Source organism: Meriones unguiculatus, chromosome 4 (genome assembly GCF_030254825.1).
Source record: "Meriones unguiculatus strain TT.TT164.6M chromosome 4, Bangor_MerUng_6.1, whole genome shotgun sequence".
Classification (NCBI taxonomy): Eukaryota; Metazoa; Chordata; class Mammalia; order Rodentia; family Muridae; genus Meriones; species Meriones unguiculatus.
In genome coordinates, this window is record NC_083352.1 from 36,386,416 (window position 1) to 36,403,595 (window position 17,180).

General features: G+C 42.1%; 1 protein-coding gene across 1 annotated transcript; it reads left to right on the forward strand.

Annotated features, from left to right (window-relative positions):
* The first annotated feature begins 643 nt into the window (after positions 1 to 643).
* Positions 644 to 16,472, forward strand: Mtnr1a (melatonin receptor 1A). Its single transcript, XM_021659664.2, has 2 exons — positions 644 to 938; positions 15,357 to 16,472. The coding sequence occupies exons 1-2, from the start codon at positions 746 to 748 to the stop codon at positions 16,223 to 16,225; spliced, it is 1,062 nt and encodes a 353-aa protein (XP_021515339.1). The 5' UTR covers positions 644 to 745; the 3' UTR covers positions 16,226 to 16,472.
* Positions 16,473 to 17,180: the final 708 nt, after the last annotated feature.

The window sequence follows — 17,180 nt, forward strand, 5'->3', positions numbered from 1 at the left end:
TTTGGGGGTTTTGTTTTGCTCCGCACAGAGCTGGCTATCTTACATTGTGGTTCTACATCAACTTTTCTTATCTGGTGTTCCTGGTTTCACCGGTATTCTCAAAAGAAGTTACACAGCTGTCGTCTGCCAATATTTACATTTTTCATTTAATTACCAGAAACATCTAGCACAAACGTTAAATGGTGTTATGCCGGCCGGAAAAGATATCCTTTTTATTTCTTTTATTTTTACACATCATGAGCTATAAAGTTGATGTTAGGTTCTATTTCATCCCCACTTTGCCGATAAGGAATCTAGGGCATCTAGTGGCAAAGTTTCGTAGTCAGTCCTCGTTAGGATTCTGCTCCTTGCACTGTGGCCTTCCAGGGTGCAAGGTCCAAGGAGGAGGAATTCTTCTGAAATGCTTTGGAGTTTCCTCCACTCGACGTCTCCACCTGTCTCCCAGATTCTCGCCGCACGGGGGCGCAATGTGCACGCGCTGCGGGACCTCTGGGTCCAAGTTGCCGGGCAGTGGACAGCAGGTGTCAGCCGGCGACAGCGGCCAAGTGCAGAGAGGGTGTCCTGCCACGGGGAGGGGCTGGAGCGGGCAGGACCTCTGTGAAGCAGTCATAGGGATGCAAAGTAGGGAGGGTTGGGTCGAGCCATAAAAAGTGGGGGAGAGGGCAGGAGCAGAGCTGGGCACTCGAGGGTGCGAGGCGACAGGACGATGGCCGTGGCTGTGCGCCGGTGAGGCATCCGGGGGACCATGAAGGCCAATGGCAGCGCGCTGCTCAATGCCTCTCAGCCCGCGCCAGGGAGCGGGGAGGGAGAACGACCGCGGCCGTCGTGGCTGGCCTCTACACTGGCCTTCATCCTCATCTTCACCATTGTGGTGGACATCCTGGGCAACCTGCTGGTCATCCTGTCTGTGTACCGCAACAAGAAGCTCAGGAACTCAGGTAGGGGCTCGGGGCATCTCTCCCAGCGCTGGTCCTTTTGCGGGACAGCAAGAAAAGTTCGGTTTCTGAGGAATGGGACTTTGGCTAACTTTTCCTCCTAAAGAGTAAAGGCTACCTTTCCTTGACACAGGCGCTCTAAGATGCCTTCATTCACAAGTCTTCAGTCCTTACAGATGGAAAACTTCTGTACGATTTCTGTTCCCTTCCATAGCATCTCTTTACTCTTTCCGATTCTCGGGTTCATTAGGTAGGATCCCGGTTGAGTAAATTCCTCAAGACGCCTTTTCAGATTAGATCAACGAACTCATCAATTGTTTGGGTTTTCATATAAATCAGTTTCCTCAACTTTGATGAGATAGGAAAAGATGCATTAGCTGCCAAGATGACAGAGTCCGTCTGTTTTATTCTCAGGTGCAGTTTCCAGCTAATAGCGCCAAAATCGCAGGGTGGAGGGGAATAATGCTAAGAATGCTGGGAAAGCACTTTTTGCTCCTCGACTCAACACGTCTGCATTAAAAAAAAAAAAAAGAAAAAAGAAAGAAAGAAAAGAAAACTGTGTCGAGGAAAGCATTTGCATAGAATTTGCATAGGACTAGAGTTAATTCTGTATTTGAGTTATAGTTGCTGTTCCCTCAAGCTCTGAGGTGAACTAGTCACGCTGGGTAAGAGCAGGTTGGTGGGCTCTGTTGCTGTTTCCCACCTTTAATTGGTGTCAAATAGCTTGGATTTCTATCCCTTGTTTAGAAATAAACTTTCGGGAGAAGGGTGGAGTTAAGCTCTTTGCTTAAATAGATGCCAAAGTACTAATTTTGTCCTAAACCGGGTAGTTGGTAAAACCTCAAATTCAGGCAGAACATCTCTCCCTCTCTGCCATAGCTTCTGCAATGCTCTGTCTGTGCAAAGTATAAGAATTAGTTTGAAGACATCTAATAACATGAATTCAATTTGGCTTAGAAAATGCGATAACTTCCTTTCACAAGTGATTGCCTTAAACTGGAATTCTGTCTTCAGAACTCAGTAGCTTAGTGGTAGAGTCTGCCCAGCATTGCAAAAAGCCCTGGGTTTGATGTCCAGCCCTGCAGCGAATGAGTATCTAGGGGGGCGCACTCCCTCTTAGAACTAGGTGCCTCTCTGCCCCACACAGGGAATCCTTCGGCCAGCCCAAATGTGGGGTGTCAGACTCACCCAATTTACGGAGAGGGATAGAATCATGCTTAGTGTCTTGCAGGCTCAGTAGCGGGGCTTGTCTGATTCTTGGGGCTTCTGCCTGGAGCCCACCCACCCTGCTTCACTGGTGACCATAACCTGTACTTGGGAAGTCTGGATCCCACGAGACATTTTCTGTAAAAAGTGTCCACGTTCCCGGCGGCTTAGGAAAGTGCTCCAGCTCTCCTAATGCTTTGGGCATCATTGGTAAACAACTCCTTGAGAGACATCTGTATACTGTACACCTGTCACCGCTGCCCAGAAGGCCCTAGGTGGGCTTTGACCTGCAAGGCTTTACAGCACCATGTTTTTATAGTTAGGCTATTTGCTCAAATGCGCCACCATTGAGTTCAATCCATTTGAGGCTTTTTTTTTTTAATTTTAATAAATTGTGATTTGGAACAAAGCTAGAGCTAGCTGGCTCAAATCTATTGTCAGATGCTTATTAAAAGTTCTAGTGCATGCTTTTAATCCCAGTACTTGGGAGGCTGAGGCATGGGGGTCTCTATGAGTCTGAGGCCAACCTCGTCTACATGCCGAGTTCCAGGCAAACTGGGGTTACATATGAGACCCTGTCTCAAAATAAACGTTTTCATGATTACTCAATTTGTGTCTTTGTTCAGTTTATTTTGCTGGTTTTAAAAATGGAAAGTGGAGAAATAGGAGACTGGGGGGATGGCTCGGCAATTAACAGCACTGTTTGCTCCAGCAAAGGACCCAGATTCAGTTGCCAGTACTCACTTGACAGCTCACAACTGTCTGTAACTCCAACTCCAGGGGAATCTACACACTGCTCTGCTCTCCACAGGCACCAGGCATATGTGTGGCATGCACACCCACATGGAGGCAAACACTCATACATATAAAATAAAAGCCTACAGATCTTTTTGAAAAAAGGGAAAGATGAGAAATAGAAGAGAAAAAGAAGGCTAAAGCATCTAAATTTTTGAAACAGTTCTCTCTTTTGGAAGTATTGTATAATTGCGGAAAAATTTTTGCCCTCTTTCTTTTCTCAAGAGACTTGGTTGGTCTTTCACGTCTTGAAGAAGAAAACCCCAATATTTAACCACCTTTGGGAGCTGACCAATCACAACAGGACTGCCTCCGAGTGACCAATCGTATCTGCTCTGCTCCAGTCCAATTTTTGCTAACGATAAACGGTACATCCTCAGTGGGTAAAACACAGTGGGAAGATGAAGATTCTCACTGCATACATTCCAATCCAAAAACTTAGTTGTGATCCAACGTCACTCTCTGCATTTGTCAGACAGGGATAAACTCTAGCCTCACACAATGCTTTGTTGTAATTGTTGTAAGTATCAAGTGAAAATGATGCATATGAAAATATGTTGAGAAAGTAATGCTAGATAGGCCTTTGAACGTTATTGGGTTTTTTGTTTTGTTTTGTTTTGTTTTGTTTTGGCTTGATAAAAAGAGGAGTTGCAGGCTCTGGATTAGTGTGTTTTTCTCTATGTACATTATACTTAAGTTAACCTTTTTTGTGAAACAATATAACAGTATCCTGCCTGTTCAAAATTCAGTTATCTGTCAATGAAAGCCATATAGGATATCAACAAAGGGTGAAAATTAACCAAATGGTAGACTTTCAGGAATAGCCTGTTGGCCTTTATAGAAAACTCAGAATTCTACAAAGCTTCCATTCACACTGACTGCTCTGTGCCCTCAATAAGTCTTTGCCAGGCACCCATCTTACTCTAAGTTCCAAGCCCCCTTTGGAATTCAAAGAGACTGTGGCAGAGAGGTAACTGAAGAAGCAAAGGAAAACATTCAAGGCAATGGAGAGTGACTTTCATGTCAGGGGTGGGGTGAAAACAAGTAAGTCAGCTCCACACATCTCAGGGTTCTGCTTCCAGGGATTGACCAACTGAGAGTCAAGGATGTTGGACATGTGTGCTTTGTGCATACATTCATGAGCAGCACAGTGTAAGAACTGTTATATAGCATTTACACTTTGCTTTCGCTTTAACTTTCTTGGCTGAGTCAGGAAAAGGTGGGCTAAAGTGATCCACCTCCACAGAGCATCTGAGATAGCAGGCAGTGTCTGCCAGGTCAGCATCTGCACTGAGTGAGGTACCATACCTGGAGATGATTTAACGTGTGCAGGATGCTGTGCATCGCTTTTATTAGTTTAGTTTAATTTAGTCTTAGGTTTTCGAGACAGGGTTTCTCTGTGTAACCTTGGCTGTCCTGGACTTACTCTATAAATAAGGCTGGCCTCGAACTCACAGAAATAGGCCTGTCTCTTCCTCCCTGAGTTCTGGGATGCAGATATCATATTATTTGATGTGAGGAACTTAAGCATCTTTGGAATTGGGGACCACATAGTTCTGGGAACCAATAGGGATGGCTCTATAGCCATATGCAGCTTCTCATCAGTCAAATGCTTCTGTATGGGGACAATAGTATCAGGTAATACAGGAAAGAGTGGAAATTGCTAAAGTGAGTAGCCCAGGGTCTGTGCTTTAGAACTGTGGTTATAGATCACTGCTCCTCTTTGGTGAAGATCTGTCAAGCTCTTGCCCAGTTCTGATGTCCTTTGATGTCCCATTGTGTATCCTTGGTAAAGACCGCCAACTTATCATAAGTCAGTTGCCATCTCATATATACCTCTGTCTGCTGAAGAAAAAAACAAACAAAACAAACAAACAAACAAAAAACCTTAATGACATCTACTCTCCCTTTCAAGGAACATCTGCAAGTTAACAAACAAACAAATCCTCATGTAATTTTCCCTATTTGAGAGAAGATAACGTAGCTGACCACACTGCCTCACACAAGCTTTCTTCAGTGGGATGCTGTCTGGTTGAGAAACTACGGGTGAAGTTTGGGAGAATGCCTGTGAGGATGAGGTAAGGGTGTGCATGGGGGATCAATTCTCCTAACTTAGACAACTTTGCTGGGTTTGGTTAGGTCAAGGTGAGAGATTAGAATTGTCATGACTCCATCTGGATGTGTTCATTGCAGGAGGAGGTCGGGGCCAGCCTCCCCATTCAGCTTATGACAATGTTCAGGGAGAAAACAGCTGAATTTATGCTGCTCCTGTAGTGAGCACATGGCCCTAAGCTGTATCCCACCGATAATGAAAATTAGCACCTGACCCATCAGAAGAATTTGAAAAATGAAGACTCAGCAACACTGGCTCAGCACCTCTGCATTCGTGTCACAAGAGTGGTTTGTCACAAGGTGTCTAGTGATTTGAACATTGGTGCTCTGTGAGATGTTTGAAAACAATACTAGATGACAAAATAAAACATACACGCACCGGATAACTTAAACATTCTCAAAAGAAATTTATTTAAACATAACAGATATCTGAGAACATATTTTTAAAATCCTCTTATGCTTTCAGAAATATTTTCTACAAAAAAAATGAATTTTTCATCTTACGTTTTCTCGCTGTGAATGTTATGATGAGCATCAATTATAAGAGAATCAGAGTATTATGGGATAAATTGAAAGCAACAAGCTGAGTGAGTTTCTCAATATATCATTAATCTAAACTTGTGGTGAAACTTTATTCTTTTATTGCCTTGATCTCTAATTGATTCAGCAAAAACTAATGGTCACTGTTGATTATTTCTGCTTACAATCAAATAACTTACGGTCTCTATATCCAACCAATGCCAACGATTCTATGAGTTAGTTTTTCAGCCCAACAGTTTTGTTATTTTTTAAAAACTCTACAGAACAGTTTATGTTAGAAACATTTCCAAGCTTGAGAAAATTAGACCAAGAGACTGATAAAGTTGCATCTTCTGCCACGCTTTTTTATTTGGTCTGATTCCTACTTATTTTCTCATGGAGCAAGTCTGGCCTCTAACACTCCATAGCGAAGTGCATAATGTAACCTGCAGCTTTCAAAGCACCCTCCCTCATTGGTCTACATCACAGTCTCTTCAGGCAGCTGAGAACACTTAGACCCCAGATTCATAGCCAAGAAAAGAGTTTTCCTTATAGTAGAACTCAGACAACCCAGCATGGCGCGATGCAAGGAACAGAGGAATTAAAGCCAGGGGATACAAGCTGAGTCTCGTAAGTGCTTTTGTGTGCAGTATGTCTGGGAGATGAGGTCCTCAGTTCCTCCATCTAGTCAATGAGGTTAATACTATTGTCACCCAGCACAGCCTAGGAAGGTAAAATGAGGCTCTGCCTCACAATGGACTTAGCCTACCTAGCTACTCATCCATCTATTTACCTGTCATTTCGACCTTATATACAAATAACAGTATTATAGTAGTTCTATAACACATTCAATGATTAGTTCTATTTAGTTTGCTTTTATTTTTTACTTTTATAATTTACTTTTAAGTATTCTATTTGGAAACAAATAGAAAATACAGAATTAGTAGGAAATCAGCCAGGAGTTGAAAGGTTGGGATCTACATTAGTTACTTTTATTTTTGCTATGAGAAAATGCTACTTCAAGTTGTTTTTCTTTTTTTGTTTGTTTTTTTTTTTTTGTTTTTTTTTTACTTATGTCGAAAGATTTACTATGGCTTATGGTTTCAAAGGTGGTTACTTGTGTTTTGGATAGACTATCAGGGCAGCAGGATCTTTTTTCACTTCGTGGCAAATAGGAACAAAGAAGATAATGTGTCAGGAAGGGGCCATAGATGATCTGTCCCTAATGTCCTGTAACCCTGTGGTCTGCTCCTTCGAGCAAGATGTCAACTCCTAATGTTTCCACAATCTCCCCAGACAGTGTTAGCTAGAGACCAATTGTTTACAGCACATAAGCCTGTAGGGCCCCTTATATTCAAACTCATATGAAGCCTGTGTTCCCTCTGCATTGCTTGTTGGACACCTTGTGCATTCTTAAAGACTCTTCCAAAGGAATTTTCATCATTCTTCAACGTGGAACAGGCCCTTCCTGTTCCTATGCTCCCACAGAATCTGCCATGATAGTGACTTCCTTGTAGTAGTTTTCATGCCTGGTTAATGCTGTAGTGGCCTGTTGGTGTCCCTGCTCTTCCGCTAACACTGGGAGCTCCTGGTTGGGCATGAAGGGAAGAGTAATGCTAGATGATAATGGAGCAGCTCCAAGATTAAGGGTAGGAATGGAGAAGACTACAATATTTCAGAGATGTTTCACATGCCAATTGCTCGGTATTATGACTTCTTATATGTGTATGTTCCAGAATGTGAGAGGCTGTGCATAAAGCTCAGCAGTTAAGAGCATGTACTGCTCTTGCAGAGGACCTGCGTTCAGTTCCAACTACCGATACCGGATGGCTTACAACCACTTGTAAGTCCAGCTACAGGAAATCTGAATCCATCTTCTGGTCCACACAGGCACATGTACTCAAGTGCCCAAACCTGCACAGATAGACACACTTGCACACATTAAAAGAAAACATACATATTTTATTAGGAAGTTTCAGAATGTGTAAATATGTATTTTTTTGGATTTTTTAAAAATTTTATCTTTAATTTGAATTTTTATTAATTACCATTTATTCACTTTGTATTCCCCCTGTATTTCCCTACCTCCTCCCCTCCCAATCCCACCCTCCCTCCCCCATCTCCCCCAGTCCACTGATAGAGGAGATCCTCCTCCTCTTCCTTCTGATCCTAGTCTATCAGGTCTCATCAGGACTGGCTGCAATGTCTTCCTCTGTGTTCTGGTAAGGCTGCTCCAGATTTTTTGGTTCTGTTGCTCTCCTTGTGGAGCTCCTGCCCTCTCCAGTTCAATTCACTTTTTAAGTTGCAGACTTACAAAGCATTGTGTCCCTTACTTACAAGCTTCCAGAGTGAGCAAATTTATGTATTTCTCAATATTTATTTATGCAAATGAGATATGAGTCAAAAGGAGCTTGATGTAAAAGGACCAGCTGTACTGACTTTTCTCCCTTTCCTAACTGCGTTTAGGTTGTCAGAGAGATCCTGCCTTCTAAGACAGAAACACATATGGTCTGTTGGGGTTTCTAGAGCATCAAAGATGCAGTCAGTGGATGTTTCTTAAAAACATATTGGTGCATGCACAGAATTCTACATGAGCTGTTCATTTCAGCTACTCGACTCTGGAAAGGCCCTTCTTTAATTGATACCTGCATTTTCCTCCCTTCTCAAATAGGTTGACCAAAGAAGTTCATCCACAAGGGAGGTATGATGTATCAGAAACTTTCAGTGAAATTTAATAGTATTTCAGACAAGAGAAACTTTTTTTAATTTTTCTGGTTTTTAAAATTTTTTCAAACACTTATTTTTCCAGAGAGCTGTACATTTATGACAATCACCTAGAAGGGATTAGCCTCAGAGGAAGGGGCAGGAAAGACTGCTGAATATTATTCAAATTATTGCAGGTAATTTGAATTATTAATGCATACAACTGGAAAGGATTCCTACCTGCCTTGATAGTGGTCTGTCTGAGTGTGGACTGCATTGACTATTCATGCAGATAAAGATTTGCTGTATTCCAAAGTATAAGCTAGAATATTATTGACCATTAAATTCTTGATGGCTAAAGACACTTATTGTGCAATCATGAGGACATGAGTTCACATCCCCAATACTGACATAGTTAGTTGGACATGTCCACACCTGCATGTTACTCAAACATTGGGAACTAGAAAATAGAGAGTTAAGGAGCTCACTGGCCAACTATTCTAGCATAAACGATGAAGTTCAGGCTCAGTAAGAGACCCTGTGTCAAGAGAAAAAGGTGGGGAGTGATAGAGGACCCAAAGCCCTCTGTGGCTTCTGCACACAGAAAAAAAAATGGGCATAAATATATGGATACATCACATGTACAACACACACACATGACACACGATACACCCATGAATACAGAGAATAATAGAACATCCTTAAATGTTTTAAAAAATACAATACCTACTTTAAAAGATGCATCTTTCTTTCAAGCGCTCTAAACGCTTGCTCACTTAATTCTCACATTAGAGTAAGACATAAATTTGAAATTAAAATTACTGTATTATTTGTGATTTTAAGTAAAATAAGCCAGGCACAGGAAGACAAGTGCCTCAGATAGGGGCGGAGTAGGTTGGTGAATGGGGACTGAGTGACAGAGAGCCAAAAGAAGGTCTGGTCTGCTAGCTCAATGTGGGTGATTAGGGATGGAGGTTGGATGCTGTGAATCTCCAAACTCTAAAAAGAGGGCTTTTGGAAGTTTTTATCACAAAGAAATGACATATCTTCAGGGAGAGGAATGCACACACGCAATATGAAATATGAATTCCAATTGTCACATACTGCTTCTTCAATACGCAGTTTTTGGTTTTATGCAATGGTTAAAAAGACATTTTATTTAACAGATAAGAACAAAACATGAAATAAAGACATAGAAGAATTAAAACACGATAACACAGCAGAAAATCTTTCTGGCCCAAAGAGGCCAGAAGAGGGTGTTGAACCATTGGAACAGAAGGAGCAGACGCTGTGGGTCAAACAGACCCCAGGTCTTTCGCATAAGTGATAAGCATTTTCACCCCTAAGCCAATCTATCTCTGCAGCCTCTTAAAAGTCTGTTTTATGGAAATCTTATTTCATACTGTTTTATTGTTAGTTTTTATCTTCCATTTCCTAGCCTTGATTTAATTTTAATATGTGAATAGATAACATGATTTTCTTATTGTAAATAATGAGTTTATTCTCTTTTGGACTTAGCAATTTAGAGCTATTATTTAGTGCAATTAGTTTGTTTACTTAATCTGGGGTTTCCACCGACAGATTCAAGATTGGGGAGGAGTTAAGAAAGCAAAGCCCTTGGTCCTGGATGGAGTTAATGCTGTTTCTTTGGTTTTCTGTTACTGTGGCTGAAATAGCACCCTTTTGTTTTACAATTTTCAACCTAATCCTCAGAGGTGAATAATAGTGCAGATATCTGTAAATTGTTACCCTCTAAAGGGAAAAAGGCTAAAACATAATGTGAATATTTTATATCCTCCCTAAACTGTCTCTCTGAGAGAAGTGTAACCAAGTGCAGAAAATAAACAGGATTTATTATTTTTTGGAGGATTTTAGATATTTAACAGCTACTGGGATCTAGACTGTAAAAGAAGGGTGTGTGTGTTGCTTTATTTTAAAGTAACCGGATGTTTCTTAGTCTGTTTTGTTGTTTGTGGGTTTTATTAAAGTGCCCAGGGAGACACTTTCCGACTTTCTCTACTTCAGCAGAGTACGGGGATACAGTGAAACAAATGGAGATGGAAGACCTAGAAGGCAGGCAGTGTGCAGGAGGCAGCAGGGTAGCGAAATCAGATGCATGCAGTGTGGGATACAGATGTGATAATACCTGAAGGCTGTGATGTGGAGAACGTGTCCAAACCCAGTGTTCCATGAACGGGGTAGGCTATCAGCAGTGTGTTAGGGCGAACAGTGGGAGAGGCTGAAGAAAGGGTTAGCAGGACGTTCACACAGTGTGGAGAGTGGGTGGAGTTCAGGTGGAAACTTGTTTCTAAACTTGGGATGCACACACACACACACACACACACACACACACACACAGGTTGCTTTTAATTGCTTTTAGCCCTTGCACAGCTAAAGAATATTTCTTAATCCCTCTCAACATCTTAGCTTCCTCTTGTCATATCATTAACATTTATCCACTGGCTGTAAACAACAGATTTAAAACAGGTCCTTCACCAAGACTGGCCTCTTGGATCTGAATCTATGAGTTTGCTGACATTCAAATACTTAAAAAAAAAAAAAAAAAAAAAAAAAAGTCTATATGAGCAGTCATCAATGGGTCGACAGTTTTGCTTTCTGCACAGTTCAAATCCAGGCTGAAAAAGGAAGATAATATGAACTGGCCCACGGAGAAAAAAAGAGTGTGCTGGCAGTTAAATGCAGGAGAGCAACTGATTTCTACAGTGCGTGTATCGCTTAGAGAATCAGGGTGCATTACTCTTTCCAGAAAACCTTTATTGAGCACCTGCTGTGTACTGAGTTCAGTGTTCATAAACTGGATCACACTGTTTTGTGGGGACACAGCTTCTGTGTGAAAATGTGTGCTTGTGGGTTGCTTTGCTTTAGGGAGCAAGGCCACATGCAGGGAGAAGGAAAGGAAGAAAGGTCAATGCCAAGAAACATCTGGAATGCAGCTTTCTCCCTACTAAGCTTGATTAGTTCATGTGAGCAACTAAAGTGAGAAGTTTCTCATTTTCTACCACCAAGCCAGTGAGTGGGCTTAGAAAACCTCCCCAGGTCATCACAGACACAGACTTAAAGGGCTGCCTTAAGTTTCCAAAGAACTGAAGTCAGAGAGTTGGTTTCCATGATCACTGGCAGTCTCAACCTCCAGTTCTTCCTTGGAACTAGGATTTAGCCTCTCAAGGCTGTCCAAGCTTTTGACATTGCCTCATGATGCTGTGATATAGTCAGGTGTTGGGCCAGATTGATATCTTGGGATACATGTGCCCTGTGGGCTGTAGGTTGGTAGGGTGGGCACACCTGCAAGACCCAAAGAGCCTAAGGTTACAAAGGCAGAGGACAGGAAGCAATCGTTCTAGTAAGGAGTCGCTAATGTGATTGTGGGAGGAAAAACTACAATACCCACCCTTGATTTTATGACCAGTGAATCTTCGGTATGAAGCTAACAATACTATAATCTAATCACATATATGACCCACAAATCCTGTTCTGTGATATGGTACCACCTGGTGATGCAGTTGGCTTTTAAATGAACCTTCAAAACCAGTATTCTAAGGTGAGAAACATGAGAAGTTCAATGAATGCCAAGAGCATGGCCTATAATTGTACAATCAGTTCCTTGGTCTGAAGCACGTCCTGAGAAATTCCATCATGGTGGACAGAGCATCCTATTAGAGAGTCCTGTTTAGTGTCTGGAATCCTAGAACTCACTTTTGTCATAGTCAGAGCAAAGTCTGTAACCCCAGTGCTAACAAAGGAAGAAGACCTGAGACAGCTCAGTTAGGTGGGGAAGAAATAGTAGTTGGAGCTCAGCTTGGAAGATTTTGCCCTCTCCAAAGACAGATACTCGAGTGCTTGTTTGGAAGCCTGGTTTTCCTCCATTTCCAGACTATACTCACAGAAAGTGTGTGCAAGTTCTTCTTGTTTGTATCTCAAACAGCGCACATAGCAACTTTTGCCTGCGTTTGGTTACATAAATTGTGTTGTTTACTCCAGATAACTAAAACAAGATAATCTTTGTACTGAAAGTTCCTGCTTCATTAATTACTATTAAAGAAAGAAAAAGTGAAAAGGTGTCATGATGCGAGAAATGCACTGAAAGTTCTCAGAAAAATTGCTATAAAAGCAAACTTTTTATGTGCCTGTTTGTGGTATATGCGCACACGTGTGTACATGTATGTATGCATGTACAGTACATATGTATGTAGGGCACAGGTAAACACTGGATATGTTTATCAATTACTCTTTACCTTGGTTTTTGAGGAGGTCTTCCAGTGAACCAGACCCCGCTGATTTGCCTAGGTTGAATTCTGGATTCAGTCCCTGCAGCACAGGGGCTGAGTGCGCATGGAGCCAAGCCTGACATTTCCTGTGGGTGTAGGGGATATTAACTCAGGACCTCCTGCCACCGCAGCAGTCACCTTGCTCACTGCTCCGTCTCCCCAGATTCTTTAAAAGTCACTTCTTTAAAAGCTGCTGATAGAGTTGAAACTAAAGGTTTAATGGTAAGTTATTCCCCCTCCCAGGTAATTTTAAATTACAATTATAATACTTCAGTGCTGGAGTCAGCCCATTTTAGCGCAAGATATTTAATAGTTTAAAGTGATGTATTATCTATGACATCCATCTACACACCAAAGTAGCAACAAAACAGGGTGTTTTAACCCAGAACGGCCTGGGGTAAAATGGCTTAGCGTAAATTTCCTTTTAAAAAGCTTAAAATTCCAACCACAAACAATGTGATAGTTGCTTGTTTTGTTTGTTTGTTTGTTGTTTTGTGGCTTCAATCCTTCAGGCCTTTTTACAGCAATGGTGCTTCATTCCTAGTCACTTAACTACATTAAGTCATTAGTTTAATTTTCTATGAATTAATCTCATTTTACAAACATTTGTGGAGAAAGATTCTATGTAGATGTGGTTTTCAAGTGGCTTTGTCTCTTCCTGCTTTAATATTTGCATGTGTTATGTTTCCGAGATATAGGAGAGAAATTTCCCTTCCTTTCTTCCTTCCTTCCTTCCTTCCTTCCTTCTTCCTTCCTTCCTTTTTTCCTTCCTTCCTTCCTTTTCATTTAAGAACTCTACTAGGTAAGAGCACTATGTCATTTTCTCATAATTATTGACACTTAAGGTCATTTATTCTTCTGGGGGTTGGAGGTTTACATGCTTACATGTGTTGGTATTGCATGAATGTGTGGTGTGTACATGTGTGCATGCATTCTTGTGCAGGCAAAGGGTTGATCACAGTGATAAGTGTGTGCCACTGGGCCTCTTTTTACATGGGCGCTGGAGATTCAGAGTTGGGTCCTAATGCTTGCGGGTCCAGCATTTTACCAACTGAGCCGTTACTCTTCCCCAGGAGGTCAAGTATTCCATTCTAACCCAGTGCTGTTCCACATAGGTTACCATCCTATCCATTTTAACGGATAGATACCAAACTTGCTCTTGATTCTGTTACAGTTTTTTTTTCCTGTCTGTTTCTACCCAGTTCCCCAGAACCTTTTATATGCATCTGCTAAGTTCTTATTAAATGGGATGTATTATAACCTATTCCAAATTCAAAGCAGAAAAAAAATAAAATAATTCTAGCATCTTCCAAGGGGAAATTGCTTCTCTCCGGTTGGGCAAATAAGAAAGGGATGTGAGCATGTCCGTTTAGGATCCATTTAAAACAGGAGAGAAATGTAGCTTTTAAAAAGCCACAAAATAATAGAGCACATTGGTGGAACATCTTATAAAATTTAGCTAGAGCCCTTTTTCTATACACTGAAAATGTGCTCAGTTATCGTATTAGTACAGAAGATTACCACCTGTTAGGAATACGTGAGGCTTACGGCTGAAATCTTACCACTTATTCAGAATATGTGGGGCTTAATTCTCCAATCTTAAGTTATTCATAAATACAAGAGACGTTCTACCTTTCCTTTTGGTTTGAGAGAGGGAGTTGCAGGAAGTGGCAAACTTTTTATACGAGTTGGAGACAGTGCGTGGCATACACTGTGTCACCCAAGGTTCACTTGACACTAGGAAGGAGGCACCATCGAACATCTCTGTATCATCGAAGAGGGAATGGGAACTTGCCAGAGTGATGTAACTTGGTCCAGGCCCGTGGCCAGTAAGGAGTGATGCCAGTGTGTAGGCCTGAAACTGACGGTGGCACCCCTTTTCTCTTAGGACGAAGATACATAGCTTCCAACAGCAGAAGCTGGAGGCTTGCCCCTTAAACCCTGGGAAAAATTAGAAAGATCAGACACCTTAACTTAAGGAAGTTGCGGCAGACTTGAGAAGTAGGGTGATGTCAGACTTCCCAGGTGAGACCTCAAACAGAAGAAGCCATGAAGTGTAATCATCTTGAGACTTGTTAAAAGAAGAGAAACTAGTCGGAAAGTCAGTATTTCGGGAAATGGAATGTTATGGAGACTCAGAGATTTACAGAATGGTCTTGACTCAATGAGGGCAACGTTTGCGCTTCTTGGTGGCATTTGTTTTATTTACCATGTTGCGATACCCATGGTTTCAGGTCATACAAGTTGTGGAAATAACTAGCTTGCTCTCTCCCTCCTTCTCTCTCTTGCTTTGTCTCTCTCTCTCTCCCTCCCTCTCTGTGTACTTTCCTCCCTCCATCTCTTCCTCTCTCCTTCCCTCCTTCTATCCCTCCCTCTTTTCCTCCCTTCCTTTAGCATATGGCATTATATCTGCTTTGTGACCATATGTATATTTGCATGCCTGTACGTTCATGGGTGTAAAGCTGTGGTTGACATCAGGTGCCTTCTTCAGTCACTGTACTACTTACTCATTGAAGCAAACTCTCTCAGTTGAACCCTGGGCTTGCCACTCCTACTTATCTAGCTAGCTAGCTTGCTCTGGGCATCCCATGTCTCCACCTGGCTTGCACTGGGACCACAGGCAGGCATCCAAGGCCATGGGGCTTTCGGAGGGGTACTGGGAATCCAAACCCCAGCCCTCAAGCTTCCCTGCAAGTTGCACTGCCTATCTTTCCAATCCTCCTCTCTTAAGCATATGCTTAAAGATACGACCCCTGCCATACTGGCACTAACCTGTGTTTTCTCCATCTTTCTCCCTCAGGGAACATATTTGTGGTGAGTTTAGCGGTTGCAGACCTCGTGGTGGCTATCTACCCATACCCCTTGGTGCTGACATCTATATTTAACAATGGATGGAATCTGGGATACCTGCACTGTCAAATCAGTGGGTTTCTAATGGGTTTGAGTGTCATCGGCTCAATATTCAACATCACCGGCATCGCCATTAACCGCTACTGCTACATCTGTCACAGTCTCAAGTATGACAAACTATACACCAACAAGAATTCCCTCTGCTATGTGTTCCTGATATGGATGTTGACTCTTGTAGCCATCATGCCCAACCTGCAGACTGGAACTCTCCAGTACGATCCCCGGATCTACTCCTGTACCTTCACCCAGTCCGTCAGCTCGGCGTACACGATAGCAGTGGTGGTTTTCCACTTCATAGTGCCTATGATTATCGTCATCTTCTGCTACTTGAGAATATGGATCCTGGTTCTTCAGGTCAGACAGAGGGTGAAACCCGACAGCAAGCCCAAACTGAAGCCCCAGGACTTCAGGAACTTTGTCACCATGTTTGTAGTTTTTGTACTCTTTGCCATTTGCTGGGCGCCACTCAACTTCATAGGTCTCATTGTGGCTTCAGACCCTGTCACCATGGTCCCCAGGATCCCAGAGTGGCTGTTTGTGGCCAGTTACTACTTGGCATATTTCAACAGCTGCCTCAATGCGATTATATATGGACTACTGAACCAAAATTTCAGAAAGGAATATAAAAGAATTATCATCTCCTTGTGCACAGCCAAGATGTTTTTTGTGGACAACTCAAACGTTGCAGCAAATAAGATTAAATGCAAGCCCTCTCCACTCATAACCAATAATAATTTAATAAAGGTGGACTCTGTTTAAAAAGCCAGTGCGCTAGTAGGCTACCGACAGCGGTTGGGGTGCTGGGGAGGGGGAGTATCTTACTGCTTTCTGTGCTTGCTTTCTCTTGTCTAGAAATCAGTCTAGCGCAACTTGAAGCTCTTTAGGGTTGCATCTGTAGTGCTGGAGCGGACTTGCTGTCTGCTCTATAACCATACCTCTAGTTCGGCTTATCGGAGGGAATACTGACCATGTAACAGCCATATGTCAAGTGAACAATGTGTGTCAGTGGAAGAGTTTGAAGCAGAATGAATCCAAGACAAGAGAGACTGTGAGAACCTTTTTATTGTAAACAAGTGACATAAATGCAGAGCACCTATGGGTTAATTAAATAGTCAGGAAAATGTAACCTGTGACAAACACGGACATATTTTTATTTTTATTGGCAGTAGTAACACAGCAACGGTTTAACGTACTGTATGTGTGAAGATATGGGTTAGTTATGTACAAACAATGCTTCATTTTTCTCTAAGGTTATTTGAGCACCTTTACGTTTTCACATACTTGCCAGGGATCCTAGAACTGGTCCACAACAGGTACTGAGGGCTGACCAATCTCCTCGCATCTTCAAAAACATCTCTAACAGGAAAAAAAAAAACCCATAATATTTTATTTATAATGGAGTAAGTGGGGCAAAAATAAGAAGTGAGGCAAAAGGTTCTTATTAAAGAGCGAGAAGCTGCATATGAAGGTGCGAATGGGCCCACAACAATAGCAGCAACTGTAGTCGCCAGCGCACACCATTCGGCTGGCCGTCCCACGGCTTGGGTCAGCTCCACCTACAATCCAAATATTTGCCACCGTATCTGCACCATCCTGCAGGTATCAGCTGACAAAAACTGCCATCCCATAAAGTTTCATTCGACTTTTTTAAGCCATTGACCTAGTGTGGTGTCATCAGTACTTTGAATTTCTGTTGATTGATTGGACTGGGAAA